The sequence below is a fragment of the Molothrus ater genome, chromosome 4 (assembly GCF_012460135.2).
Source record: "Molothrus ater isolate BHLD 08-10-18 breed brown headed cowbird chromosome 4, BPBGC_Mater_1.1, whole genome shotgun sequence".
In the NCBI taxonomy this organism is placed as follows: Eukaryota; Metazoa; Chordata; class Aves; order Passeriformes; family Icteridae; genus Molothrus; species Molothrus ater.
Window position 1 is genome coordinate 27,513,865 of NC_050481.2, and position 15,051 is coordinate 27,528,915.

General features: G+C 39.3%; 1 protein-coding gene across 1 annotated transcript in view; it reads left to right on the forward strand.

Moving 5' to 3' along the window:
- Positions 1 to 328: 328 nt before the first annotated feature.
- TACR3 (tachykinin receptor 3) overlaps positions 329 to 15,051 on the forward strand; it is a 37,439-nt gene continuing 22,716 nt past the window's right edge. Inside the window, 2 exon segments of the mRNA XM_036381523.2 lie at positions 329 to 992; positions 13,715 to 13,903. Coding sequence (XP_036237416.2) covers positions 517 to 992; positions 13,715 to 13,903 — 665 coding nt within the window. The 5' untranslated portion in view covers positions 329 to 516.

A 15,051-nucleotide genomic window follows, 5' to 3' on the forward strand; every position in this document is an offset into this window, starting at 1 on the left:
CAATATAAAACAAATCTCTCAACATAAACGAGATGAGAATTCATTTTCCCTGTGATGCTTTCCACAGCTCCTGAAAGTGCCTGCTGCTGGCAACGAATGACATACAAGGGGAGGGAGAGCAGAGGGAAGGAGCTGTTAGCTTACCAGCCGATGGAGCTTATCGCTCCACTCCCTTCGTGACGCTGGGAACTCACAAGCCTATAAAATGTGCCTTGGCTCCCAGTCCCCTTCTCCTTGAGCAAAATCAAAAGCAAGACGCTGTACAGAGGAGAAACAGGCTGCTGTTCTACTCCGAGGTAGCTCTCCTGACTTGTCTGTTAGAGCATTTCTAACAGTTTGAACAGCATAGCCAAAGATTTTTTCTGACAGAGCTCTCCTTTCCAGTACCTGCTGTGCTGCCTTACTTCCCCTCCTCTTCCTTCCCTCTTCTTATCTGTTGGTGGGGATTTCGGGGGGTTGGGATAGGGAGGTGGGAGAGCTACATCATTCTTGGAAGAGAGGAGAGAAACACCCAAGATGACTTCAGTCCCCACAGCCAAGTGGAACATGAGCACGAGCAGCAGGTGGAACGTGAGCCTTGTTGAAGCAGGTGATCCCTGGGGACAGGCTCTGGAAGCACCAGCTGCAAATGCTTCTGCCCCTGTAGCCTCCTCAGCAGGCAACTTCTCCAATCAGTTCGTGCAACCTTCCTGGCGCATTGCCCTGTGGTCTCTGGCTTACGGTGGCGTGGTGGCAGTGGCTGTTTTTGGGAATCTTATTGTCATCTGGATTATTCTGGCTCACAAGCGCATGAGGACAGTGACAAATTACTTCCTGGTGAATCTGGCCTTCTCTGATGCCTCCATGGCTGCTTTCAATACTCTCATCAACTTCATCTACGCACTGCACAGTGAGTGGTACTTTGGAGAGGCTTACTGCCGCTTCCACAACTTCTTCCCAATCACAGCTGTCTTCGCCAGCATCTACTCCATGACAGCCATCGCTGTGGACAGGTGAGACAAGAGAAAAGTGTAGGGGTGAGAGACTGAGATCAGATTCTCTGCCAAAATAAAAATGCAGAGATAACAATCATAGTGATGAGAGGCAAAGATCTCAATAGTTCATTCATTGTGCTCCTCTGTGCTTCTTTAGGATCTCTCCCTAACACACTTTTCCTCCTGGTCTTTGGTCTTTTTTCTTCAGTCTTCCATTGTTTTTATTCTTCTGCTTTCTTTTATACCAAAATTTCCTCTCTCTGTTTGACTTCAGCTGTGCTCCATCTTTCAATACTTATTCTGTAACAGCAACTCAGGGTTTTGCTTCCCACTGTGAAAACAGTCTGTCTCTCAGCCAGGCATCTAATATATACTGATAAGGAGTTGCAGAGTGTCTGTGTGTAAAGGGAGAGGATTTCAAATTTCCCTCTTTTCTGTATTTCTGCAGATGGCAGAGGCATTTGCCTCCTCTTCAGAAATCACTTCAGATCCCATTTTTAATAGCTTTTCTCACAGTCAGCTCTGAGATGCTTTGTTCCTGCTGATTTTAACTAATGAGACTATTTACATTACCATCTGTGCATATCTAGAGGTCTGGTAAGAACATCGTTTCAAAGTGCTCAGGTTTTTTCTGATTTCTTGAAGCAAAATAAAGTTTTGTGACTCTCAAACAAAAAAAGTCTGGGAAAAACTTTACCTTTGTAGTCCTGACAATAATGGAATAAGACAGTTGTAATGTCCATGCAGCAGAGGGAAGATGTAGTTGCCAGTTTCCTACACAGATGCATTGATGGACTCTGTTTCTCAGAGAGTGCTCTGAGTCTCCCCTGGGAAATGTTTCTTTATTATTGTTTTCACATTTGCTGTGCTGGAGAGATAACTTACTGGGTTTTTTGTGTTTTGGTTTTTTTTTTAAACAGATTGATTTGTTTTTCAGGTCTTTTACTCCTCTTAGCAATGCACTGAGATTATTCACTGAACTCCTACATATTTAAATCACATTATACATATTTTCTGAATTGACTTATCAGAACTGCAGTATTTCCAAGTGATGGCAGTTAAGGTTTTATAAGGTTCAATCCACTTTTTGAAATGTTATTTCTCATTTCCAGGTACAAAGATTGGGAAACGTTGTGCCTTTTGTACTTGTGGTCAAGTTCATAATAATACTTTTCTGTTTGCCCTACTAATATAAAATTTGCAGGGGCACTCTCAGCTAAATGCATTTCGGTTCTGTAAAGCTAGAAAGGAAAGAGCAAATCAGATTCTTGGCAACTCTTGTACTTTTCTGCTCTGAGGATGGGAGAAGACGTGAAGAAATCAGTACACTTTCCTCCTGCTAGTGATGTATCTTCTCAAATGTTAATCCCCATTAAAAATTGAGAAGATTGTGTAACACCAGTGCTACTACCTTTGACCAGGCAAAGATTTCTTTCATTGTCTTTTTGAGTTTCGCTTAAGATTCTTATCTAGCTTGAGGTTTTCAGAAACAAAAGAGCTTTAGTTGAAGTATTTAACAGTTAGAGCTGCATATTGAATAGTTACTGCTGCGGCTCATTAAGTCATTAGTTGAGCAGTTACAGGAACGCTCTGAGTAATGTTTTATTTCATTTTTTCCTGACAAAATTATCCACAGAGATGCAGTACTTACTACTTTGGTAGTTCCTAAATTTATGTTAGGAAATTGGGAACAAAAGTGAATACAGTTCCTTAGGAATCCAAATGCATTTCCAGAGTGAGAGAAAATAGCTCTGCTCCACGCTGACTAAAGTGCAATGGACAGATACATCTATTGGAAATGTTTTCCTTGGTGTAGCAGTGCAAAATGTTGGTGCTCAGAGGTGAGTAAATAGCTACTGTTATTCACTCTGATCTAGTTCTTGTCAGAATATCCCCTGAAGAAATCACTATTTGCATCCCATATTACATCCTCCAAGTTCACCTGCCTCCAAAGGCAAATGAAAATCTTCTCAATGAACAATGGCATAGCTGTGTTTAGGGGAACTCTCTGTAGTACCAAGCAGCGTCATGTAAAACAAACAGAAGAGCAGTCTATCCCTCCTTCCCTATTCTCACTACTATTCCTTTTATACCAAATCACACCTGATGCATTCAGTGCCTTTAAATATTCCCTGGCTATCTCTGCAAAGCAATTCTTCCAAGCAGAGGAAACCTAAGGGTCAAAACAGATCCCAAGGAATGTCCTTGGATGTACAGACTGCCCTATTCCAGGGGTGGATGCCTTTTAAAACTTTTGTTTCCCGTTTGCCTTTCATAAAAGTTCAGCCATTTTAACACAGTAAACTCATCCTTACACATTCTTTTAAATAAAAATTTAAAACAACAAAAGCTACCAATCTGGATAAAGCTAAGGGAACTGAAATGATGGGATCAGATGATTTTCCTTTAGAAATTGTTACCATCTCAAAATACTAAAGGTCATGGGTAGTAACTCACTAAAAAGTATGTTGTGAAACGCTCCACTGGTTGCTTTAGAGCATCCAAATGTCCAAATGTTCATAGAGTGTAAATGTGTGACTGTGAACCTGGACATCACTGAGCAGAGGTCATGGGCAGTACAAGTTTCCTTTCACATCTGGTTCTGTAGGACATTCTAAGATGTGTGAATTGTGAGATTACTGGGCTGACACAGAGTTTTGTGAACTATGCACTTCCTGCAGTGGGGGTGAGCTGCATCTGAGGCTGATGATTAAAGTATCCAAGACTGAGGATCCTGGTCCTTGAACACAGACTCAAATTCATGTGGCTTTATTCACACTTCTGACCATCCCTTCCTAGGGGTTTTTTTTCCCTGCTTTCTCCTTCTTTTCCAGCAGGCTGTTTGCAGTCTACTGCAGAGATGGCACAGGTAGCTCAAACCAAGTTGTTTCAGGCACCAGAAGCAGCAGGGATTTTACGCTGTGCTGCAGGCATTCATTCCTGCATTCTTCTGTAGCTCGCACTGCACAGTTCCATTCCTTCCAGTGCAACAGTTTCTTTAGCTATGTTATGGGGATAACTGGTGAATAGTCCAAGATAAACTGAATAGGAGATAATTCTGGAGCCAATACACCCTTGTCACTCACCAGTGCATGATCCTAAAGGGTCCATCCATGATCCCAAATTCTATCTGTGATCATGGCAATACAGTGTGTGACTGCAGTACAGCTCTTGGACATACTAATGACAGTGAATTTAGGCCAACTAGCACTGAAGATCTGCTGTCTTTCCCTACAAGATCTTAGCATGCAAAGAAGGTGGCTCAGGTATGCCAGCACTTACTTTTGAGTCCAGAGATTGCTTCCTTATACAACCTGTTTTGTGGGTAGGCCTAAAAATTCTCTGCAGATGCTTGATGATTACAGTGGAAGTATGGGGATGCAGCAATATAGCACAAAATAACATGGCTTCATTAGAGCACTTAGTACTACGTATTTTCCTCTGGTTTACTGTATTACTTTCTCAGTTACTTTTCTCTCTGCAATTCCATAATGATTTTCACATGTCAATGAATTTAACTCTTCGTAAAAGCAACTCCTCATGACTTAAAAGTATTCTAATAGCAATGGTGAGTAGTTGCTTATCCTATTCATATCTTACCATTTATTTTCTTTCTAGTACACCTTAAAGTTTTTGGTCTTTGAAGGCAAAAAAACATTTGTTTCATTTTATTTGACTTTATATTTAATATACAATTTTATTTCTCCGCTTGCACAGTCTTCTCTCTTTTTTATGAACCTGAGTATTACCTAGTTTCTAGCAAGCATATGTATGTCCTTATTCAATACCTGTCATTCTAGTTTCCCACCTTATTTTCTCACTTTTAATATATCTACAGAAGCACACATATACGGTGTCAGTTTTCTTTTTTTCCTGTGACATTTTTCAGTTACTGATGGCTGTTAATAATCCCTCTATATACTCAGACTTCAGCAAAAGTAATGATACGAGCTTGTAACAGAAGATGGACATGAGACAAACAAAGGATTCACCTCATAAAATAAAACCCAAACTCATCATATATATACACTCACATCCTGAAAATATCACTTAGGCTCTTCAATCTCTCCAGATGTATTCTGTAAGAGCAGTTATTATTGTCACAAAATAGTACCAACATGCCCTATAAATTAATGTTACTGAAATTCTGAAGTAGGCAGTTGGCACAAAAATGTCTTATCTTTCCAGTAGAATACATTTTGGTATCACACTCTGCCTGACTTCTCATTCCTGGGCCAAATTGCTCAAGGCCTTCATGCACCATAAGCATTTTAAACTGATAGTCCTTCCAAACCATCTATTATCTGACTGTTATTAAGTACCTGTTACCTGCCTTGTGTGCTCAGAAATAATAAAGTACAGGGAAATGTGTATGTATAAAAATGATCTCAAACATTTCTGGCAGTTTAAGACACGGAGTGCACAGGGCATGACCCTGTGCTGTGATGATATGGCAGCAGCGTCAGCAGGAGATACACATGAAGATCTTTTGGTATTTGCCACCTTGAATGTGAGCCTGGCACCAAGTGTTTTGTGCTTGGCTCACTGGTGAATGGAGGAGGCTGAAGCAGTGACAGAAGGAAACCTGCACTGCCCAGCTGTCACACCTGGCACAGAGCTCTGCTCAAACAGAACTGCAGCCTTTCGCCCCTTTCTCATTCCCTATCCCTCAGATTTAGATGTCTCAAAATAAATGGTTTTCATTTAAAAAGAAGTGAGAACTTGCACTGAAGACTTGTGAGAGAGAGATGAGCATGAGAACAAGAAAAACAAAAAATGAGATGGAGGTTTTTTCAAGTTTCTTGTGCTTCACAGGCTAGAGACATCCCACTCATACCGGAGAATGTTTTCACCATAAGAAATTGATAGTGCTTCTATCTTTTTCCATAAGATGCCACTTTACTGTTAGCTGGCTTTTCCTAAAGCCTCTGGTGCCACATAACTACAGAAAAAACTACCTGCCATATCCCTACTACAACACTAAAGTGCAACACAATGTTTTTTCAAACTGATGGATGACTTCAAAATCACAACTTCAGGAATTAGCCTTGGTCACTGCACATCACAAAGGGCAAAAAATGCAAGATATGCTTTAGAAATTATCACTATTATTTCTATTCTTACTTTGCCAAACTATAGAATTCAAAGAGAAAACCCCTTCCCCATTTCTCTGTCTTCCTCAAAGAGTATTTGAAGATGAAGCACATCTCATTTATGGATTCCAGTATCTAGGCTGTCCTCTGAAAACTACAAATTCTCAGAACTGGAGAGAAAATTCAATAGGAGGGCATTAAGGGTTCAAATATCTAGAGCTGAAACACAAAGGACTCTCTATCACCTGGGGGTCTAAAAATATTTTTTTGGACTTGACAATTCTTTCTCTCTTAGTAAAGAGGTGAGATAGTTTCTGCAGAACACTTTGAAGCAATGGCAACAGGATTCAGCATGCAGAGGCCTAGGAAAAACAAACTTTTTCTGGCAATGGTACAATTTCATAGTGATTGGGCAAAAAGACAGGACTTTTTTCCAGTTTTGGTCAAAATTCATGTCAGAGTTAAATTATTAAAAACATACTGGGGCAGTCTGGAAAAAAATACAGGCATAACAGTTATTTTTTTCTTTTTGTTTTGTACTGAGTAAATATTCTATTTAATAAGCTGTTTTCAAAAGGTGCTGTAAAAAAAGAGGTTGATACACCAATATCTTGAGAAATATAAGCAACATTTACAACAGCAACAAGTCTCCAGAATTCTTGTTCCAGAGAGGAAATATCCACTAAGTTTTAACCTTATGTTCAAACAAGAAGTTCATTTCAGACAGTCTTAGCCTTAAATACATACTCTTATTTAGAATTTAATGAAAACTATTAAAATATGCTCTGTGGTTTACTATGCAATGTGGCCTGCGGTACTTTTAAAAGCTAGTCAAGGGTTGGAGTGATGAATTTTTGGGGGAGAGCAGTTTGTTTTGTTTATTTGTTGATTTTCTTAAATATTGTTGCCTAAACACGTGTTTTTCTGACTAATTCACCAACCAGGAAATAAAGCTGTATCATTAACATACCTGTGTTTCCCTAAAATAAAATTATTTCAAGATAACTGCAGAAACAAGAAGAACTCATCTAGATGACAGTGGAAGAAATGTAACTAACAGTGGTTATGCAGCTGGAGCTGTTTCTACAGACCTTGCAGTGACACCGGTCCTCAATAGCCTACACAGATGATATTAAAAGAAAAGGAGAAACAGAAACTTCCCCTTTCTGTCAGGGGAAGTCAGTCTGTCATTTTATGAGACAGACCTTTTCTATCAATATTCATAGATATAGAATACATTGTATAAAATCAATTACATATTTATAAAAATCTAGCCCATTGACAGTTACCAGATCCTCCTCAAGTAGAATGCACTGTTTATGAGAGCTCAGCCATGCTGAAAACTTTGAATATTACTGGTTTTAGGTTTTAGTTAAGAGGTGCTTGTAAGGAAGGCATCGGAAGTTAGTTCTGATTTCAGAAAAACTTCAGTGTTTCCCCCCTGCTCAAAGCACAAATAGTCATTCACCCAGAGCAACACACATTCCTCTGGGTAAATCAAGGCCAAATTATACTCCTGGGATACTGATCTCTCAAATGTACCATGTGTTTATCTGTCATGTTGTCACACACCTCCTTTATGGCATTAGCTTTAAGGTGAACACTGCACAACAGGCCCTTCAGGGCACCAAAACCAGTCTGTCTCAACAGTCAGTTATAGTCCTACAGAAATGCCCACAGCCACTCTTCCTGCAGAGAAAGTCAGACTAAATAAATGAATACAAACCAGTCACACAAGAAAAGAAGGAGCCTTGCTCTAGTAGGTAGCAGATAGAGATTAAAGAATACAAAAGTTAAAGATTTTGTTTTCATCATACAAAAAATGCCTATAAAATCGCAGTTCATTCCATCACCTTTAGTCTACTCTCTATAGCTTACATTTTGAAGGATTTTCCACACCAATGTTCTAAACAAGGGCAGGGAATCACAGCAAATTCCTTAAGGTTTTTAAATACCAGTTGATTCTAAACAGAAAGTCCCAAGATCAGCTTCTGTCTTGAGGGAATAACAGCCTCTGTGTATTCATGAAAGAAGCATGCTCTGCTGTGTCCTGTTGACAAGTCACTTACATGGAAGCATTATGATTTTTCTCTCAGTCTCTTCCTTTGTCAAGTTCCAATTTCTTGTTACAATCTGGGATGATTACATTTTGCCCCATGTGAGTTTATAAACACATTGTAAACAGGTGAAACAAATCAATTAGGATGATTAAAGGCTTCCAGCTGGGTCTCCAAATGGGCATTTGCAGGATCCAATTTTGAACATCATTTTCTTTTAATAACATCTTGTGTATTTTTGCCACAATTTTCTAAATGATGTGTTAAAGACAAAAGGTCTTCCTGGCTGTATTAGCCAGTCTAAGCCATTTTACAAAAAGACAAATTAGGTTTATTTTTTATCTTTTCTATTGTTGGGACCATAATCCACAAACTTCTCAAGCTTTTATAGTATTTAGCAGCTATTCGGCTCATGTTACTGGAAAACTAAGAGAGATACATGATTATGCTACCATTAAAACTACTGGCTCAAAGAGTTTATCAATGTTATTCAAAAGAAGACTCTCTATTTTTGTTTCAGAGAAAACAGATTTTCTTGATTTGGTGAACCCAAGACACAAGAAAAGAAGAGTCTAAATTGTAGACTCTAGACAAACAGAGCAGTTCAGAAGGGAACTGGATCTGTTCTGACAGCTACGAAAAGAGTGCAGCAGCAAGTATACCATGATGCACCAGCCATTGTATCATGCAGCCTGAATGATTTCTCATTAAACTCAGTGGAAAGACTCTTGCTGACTTCAGTAGTAATCAATTAGGAACAAAGATTAACACAAGATAAAGGTGTAAGAGAAGTGATGACAGTGGGATGTCATATGGCCACAAAAAAAAAATCCTGTGCTAATGATGTGCAAATGAAACTAAAGTGCTATCTAAAATGCTTTGGAGTCATACACGGAAGAACATGTTGCAGTTGTTGAGAAATCCACATTCTTAGAAGTGCTGGCTTGAATTCTACCTGTACATATTTCCATCCCTGCATTTCTAAATATGCATATTCCATCTTATAATTATTTTCCAAGTATAAATGTTTTGTTGGGTGGGGTAATCATAATTTTTGCTTGTTATGATAAATGAGCATAATGAGTTCATTCCTTTCAGCAATGTATATTTTATATCCCCGCTTTGTTGTGTAGAATAAGCTATCTGTGGCACTATCAGCAGCTCCCACTGGAGTGAGAAATCATTATAAGTCCCATCTTTAAATCAAACCACCTCAGTGGGAGTTCAGAGTCCTTTATTCAGCAGGGAACCACACTGCTCAAGCCTGGTGACAGACTGAACAGTAACTGTCCAAAGACTGCAAACAAATTGTCACAGCACCCCACTGAAAAAATGTCTGTGTGGCTCCAGAATGCTTTTCAGTGGTGTAACAAGGCTTCAGTTGCTTGTAGCCATTAGAAATCCTTCTTCAGCTCAAATGCCTACCATCTTTTATTGTCCCTGGAGAGGAGGTGTGGAGAGGTACAAGGTCTGCATATAAATATCACAGAATATGGTGAACCTATGAGGGCTTCTGCATTTGTCACTGGCTTCAGAACAACTGCATAAATTTTGGGCGCTATAACATAAAGGCATTAATCTATCTAGAGAGCATCTACAGGAGGACCACAAGGCTGGAGAAGGGTCTGGAGGGGAAGTCTTATGAGGAGTTGCTGAGGTCACTGGGATTGCTCAGCCTAGAGAGGAGGAAACTGAGGGAAGACCTCACTGCAGTCTTTAGCATCCTCACAAGGGAAAGCAGAAGGACAGGCAGTGATTTGTTCACCCTCCTGACCAGTGACAGGACCTGGAGGAATAGCATGAAGTTGAGTCAGGAGAGGTTTAGCTCAGGTATCAGGAAAAGGTTCTTCACTGTGAGGGTGCTTGGGCACTGGAACAGGCTCCCCAGGGAAGTGGGCACAGCACAGCCTATCTCAGCTGGATAACACCCTCAGGCACACGGTGTGATTCTTGGGGATGGTCCTGTGCAGGGTAAGGAGTTGGACTCAATGACTCTCATGAGTTGCTTTCAACTCAGCTTATTGTACGATTCTATGATGAAGCTCAGACTACTTGAAAGAACCGTGGAGTAGCAGAACAGTCTGTAAGACAGATAACAATGGAGCACGCAAGAAGTCCTGCTGTTCACCTTGCATGTTGTTTATAGTTGGCTGATTACAGAGAGAAAAACTCTCTGGGAGATCTCTCCCATACAGCCGCAGAGGCAGAAGGGCTTGTCACCAAGCCACCCTGCCAAAATGTTCTGGTTTTATACCACATCTACTTACCTTGGAATCTCTGCTACGCTAGAGCTGATTTCTGTCATGTCTTTTGCTCTTACATGACCCCCAGTTTCCTTTCTTATTCTCTCCTCTCTCAACACAATTTCTATATGCTGTTATTCTACAATTCTCCTTTCTTTGCTTCTCCTACTAGTTTCTCATTTTTCTCTTTTCACTCCTATTTTTTTCATTCAACAAACTGCTCCCTAGTCTCAGTTCTTTTGCTAGATCCTATGTATCTCATCATTCTCCCTTTCACTCCTGGCCTATTCAAACATTTCCTATATTTCTACACCATGTTCAGCACCATTCACTGCACAATTCAGATAGCATGTCTACTCTTCCCCCTTGTAACTGGCATTTTTCCATCCTTAATATATGTAAGGATATCATACAGAGCAATTGTAATATTTAGGGGCAATATGCTCATTATACATACCTATTATCCTATCCTTAGCCTCCTTACCTCACTGATTTTCTGAGCAACACCTAAGCATGGAACCTCTAGCCTGTGCTAGCAGCAGCTTTCATTCCTGCTGGAAGCACCCTTGCTGAATGGAGAGAGATCAAAAGCGAGAGCAAACCAAAAATTTAGTGACCGCTACTTCAGATTGAGCCTAAAGAGATAGACAAACTACCCTTAGATACCTGTAATGGCAAGATAGCATTTACAGCAAACAAAATCATAAGCAGGAGCTTGTGTGCCTCCTTTGCAAGTGACAGCTAACAGTGCAGGAAGAACTCACTTCTTTTCAAGGCTTCTTTTGGCTACAGAGATAACATCCAGATTCTGTTCAAATATGGAGGTAGTTCTTGGCCTTCAATGAAGGCTCAATCCACATTTTCTACTTTACTTGTGGCAATGATGGTTCCCTAAGAAAATGCTACCAAACACGTATGACAAATCTGAGTGAATGTAATAATTGCAGTTATAAGGCAATATCTCACTACGTTAATGAAGCAATTTTCTAAGAAAAGCCACTTAGAGAACTTACAGAATACACTGTAATTGTTAGTGTACTTTCAAAGTAGAATAACTTAGATTTGTTATCAAAGGCTCTGTAACAGAGCTGTCAATACTCTCCACTAAATCTATCCAGCACAAAGCTATTATTGAGGGAATAGTCAAAGTTCCCCTACTTCCTTTCCATTTTGCTTCTTAGAATGACTGCCTGCTACATATTTGTAATCAATCTTGTGCAATAGCTAGGCTGTTGGCTTATCATTCAAATTTGAACTCTAAAGATAAATAGCATGCTTTTCATCTGATCCTTGGCCTTTGACTTATTTTACTCAGACAGCCAGTTGTTAAAATTTCCATCAGTACAGCTGTATGAGTCACTTCACCCAAACAATCCATGTCTTTAAAGGGCAGACAGGGAGATAAAACAACCAAATTTTATCTTAGGCAACAAGAACTACTGTTGGTATCTATTGGGAGTAAGATTAATATAACTGGGAATAAGAATAATGTGAATGTAATAGAAATCTGACAATAGCACATAAAATAATAGCAATGTGCAATCTGAAGAAAACTAGCAATTTGAAGGAATGATTCCAGGCTAGAAGGAGATGCCTCAAGAGTCTCACAAGCATGTGAAAATTATTATTTGCTTACAGCTTATCACTTACTATAAGTAAAGATCTTCAAATATTTGGACAGTGCTTGGCAGTCCACACAAAAGCCAGCTCAATTTGAAAGACAGGGCTCATGACTACAAACTTGACTTCTTTACCAAGTGGTACTTACTCTTCAGAGGAGAAAGGAACTAGGTAGAAGAGGGAAACAATCCAACTGCCGTTCTCAAGAAACAGAAGACACCCAGCACGCAAAACTATTTCATACTATGTAATACCAAATGCACCAGTTTAGCTGAAATAAAAAGCTAAGGCATATGAAAGAGAGGGGAACTAACTATTACCCTAGAGAGAAAAAGTGTCAAAGTGCAGTAAAACCAAAAAATTACCAAGCTTGAAATTCCAGATATGGAAATTGAAGATTCAGAACTGAAGCTGTTTTAGATCACTCCCTGTTTCTGACAGCACTTAGATGTTTTAAGATACTAGGGCAGTTATATCTACTAGAAAAGGCATAGCACTATTATGACCAATGTTGGATTTATCACGTATTTTATCATTAACTATAAATGGAGTTAGCTTTGCTAAAACAAATATCTGTTCTGTAATTACTCATCTGTCAAAGATAAAATTTAAAAAAAAATAAGACTATCTTATTGTGTGAGTGAAATTTGTGTACTACAGCACATAAATACGGATGTAAAAGATTTTTGCACAAATTCTTATCAGGAACATCATCTTATAAATATTATTGTTATTGACTCATGGCTAATGTCTATACATAAAAACCTTGGACAAGTCTGCCAAGAACCTAGATGTGTACCGTAACAATTAAAATATATTACTCCACTTATTTGAAATGAGTATGAGTCTTTCAATTGCAGCAAACACAAGATATTCATCAAAAAATGATTGATGCAAATTTTGTGTCTCCCTTATTCCTTGCATCTGTAACAGATCAAAAAACAGAAAACAAGACTTGTTTTTCTATTACTGTCGGTTTAGATGCTTTTTCTCACTGATTTTTTTTCTAAACTTTTAATTGTAATTACTTGAACATTTTGATTCTTTTTTGCATGTTTTCCTAAGGTTACCAGCATACCTGAATTGCCAATATAATTATGGGCCATGACAAAGAATGCTATCCTTCCTGGGAGCATGGGAACTGAGAAGGCAAATGAGATGTTTTCTTGCTTTATGCATCTATTTCCCTTAACGCTTTTACCAGTTCTAAACTGGCTCTTCTCTCAGTTCTCTGTATGAATCAGTTGCTCTGGTGTTCTTTGGCAGACAATCTGAAGCCAATCTCCCTGTACTGAAATAAATGCATGTGGACTTATCAGGTTCCTGTAGCTTTGGGACAGATGACAAATAATCCTGACAGCTTGGCTGTAAAATTTTGTATAAGAAATAAATGTTGTATGACCTAGCAGAGTAACAGAGGATTCAGCTGCATTGTGCTTTTCCATCAGGCTGTACAGTAACAGAATTGTCTAACGTTTTGCAAAATAGTTTCTCTACTGATGGTACATATGATTAACTGGGTGTCCCATGGCTGCAAAATAATATCCAACGAACCTGCTTCTCCTTTCAGTGCTGCCCTCACTGGAGCAGAACCACACAAAGAGCACAGCGACATCAGAATTGCAGGAAGACAACTATCTCCACTTTTACCCTAAGCTTTGGCTGATTCTAGATACATGTGAATCTCTGAAGAGTTCTTACACAGGGGTTTTTGCTTTCTTTTACAGATATATGGCAATTATTGATCCCTTGAAACCTAGGCTCTCTGCAACTGCTACCAAGGTGGTCATTGGGAGCATATGGATTTTGGCATTCCTGTTGGCCTTTCCCCAGTGCCTATACTCCATAACCAAGGTGATGCCTGGGAGAACTCTTTGCTATGTAGCATGGCCAGGTGGTCCAAAACAGCATTTTACGTAAGCTTTTGTTCTTTTAAACTTGTGCATGGTGGTGTTGAGACTTGCAATGGACTTGGCAAAATCTCTGGCATTGTGCAGATACTCTACACACAGAATAACTAACAGCTTTGATCACTGAGAAATGCAGAGCCAGTTTTCTACGGATGATAAAGCATTATGTGTGATAAACAGAACAAATTTATTCTCTTCACATCTGAGTGTTCTCCCTCCTGTGCTGCACTTTTACCATCATTGCTGCACATAAGATCACTACTTCTATACAGACAGAGATGGTCAGAACTGGAAACATAACATGCAATTCAAAGCAAGCTTCCTCTTTATCCTAACCAGGAAAAAAAAGGCTTTCTAGTTTCTCCTTAGAATCATTTAGGTTGGAAAAGACTTCTAAGGTCATCAAGTCCAGCCACTGACCCTACACTACCAAGTCCGCCACTAGATCATGTCCCTGAGTGCCACATTCACAGGTTTTCAGTAAACCCAGGGATGGGGAATCAACTGATTCTCTGGGCAGCCTGTACCAATGATTGACAACCCTTCTCATGAATAAAATTTTCCTAATATTCAGTCTAAACCTTCCCTGGCACAGCCTGAAGCTATTTCTTCTCCTGTAACTAGGGAGAAGAGACAAACATCCACCTCACTACAATCTCCTTTCAGGTAATTGTAGAGAATGAGAAGGCCCTAACCAGTTTTTTTTCCTCTAGATTTCTTCATGGGAGGGCTGGATTTTGCCACTTCATTCTGTTACTTATGTCAGATATTAGTCCAAAAGAGAAAACTGGATCACCTGTAACTGGTTCCACTTTCTGAAAGTGAGAATATCAGTCAATTAAATTAAATATATCCTATTTGTCCCTCTGGTAGAATTAGGAATAAGTGGCTACTTAGGCATCTGTCCTTTCATGTCATCACTGACATTTAAGAAAAACATTGCATTCAAGGCTGAAAGTCTGTGTAACTATCTGGAATCAAATTTGACCTTTTGCTCTTTATGAGGCAGGTGAAAGACATCCTAGTCACATATAATTTTTATCACTTTAGGAGCCATTCACAGACATTTCTCTTTAGGGCAGGAAGGTCACTCTCAGTGACAGTTGGGGATCCTTCACTTATCAATCACTAGGATTTCATCTGAAGTTGACATT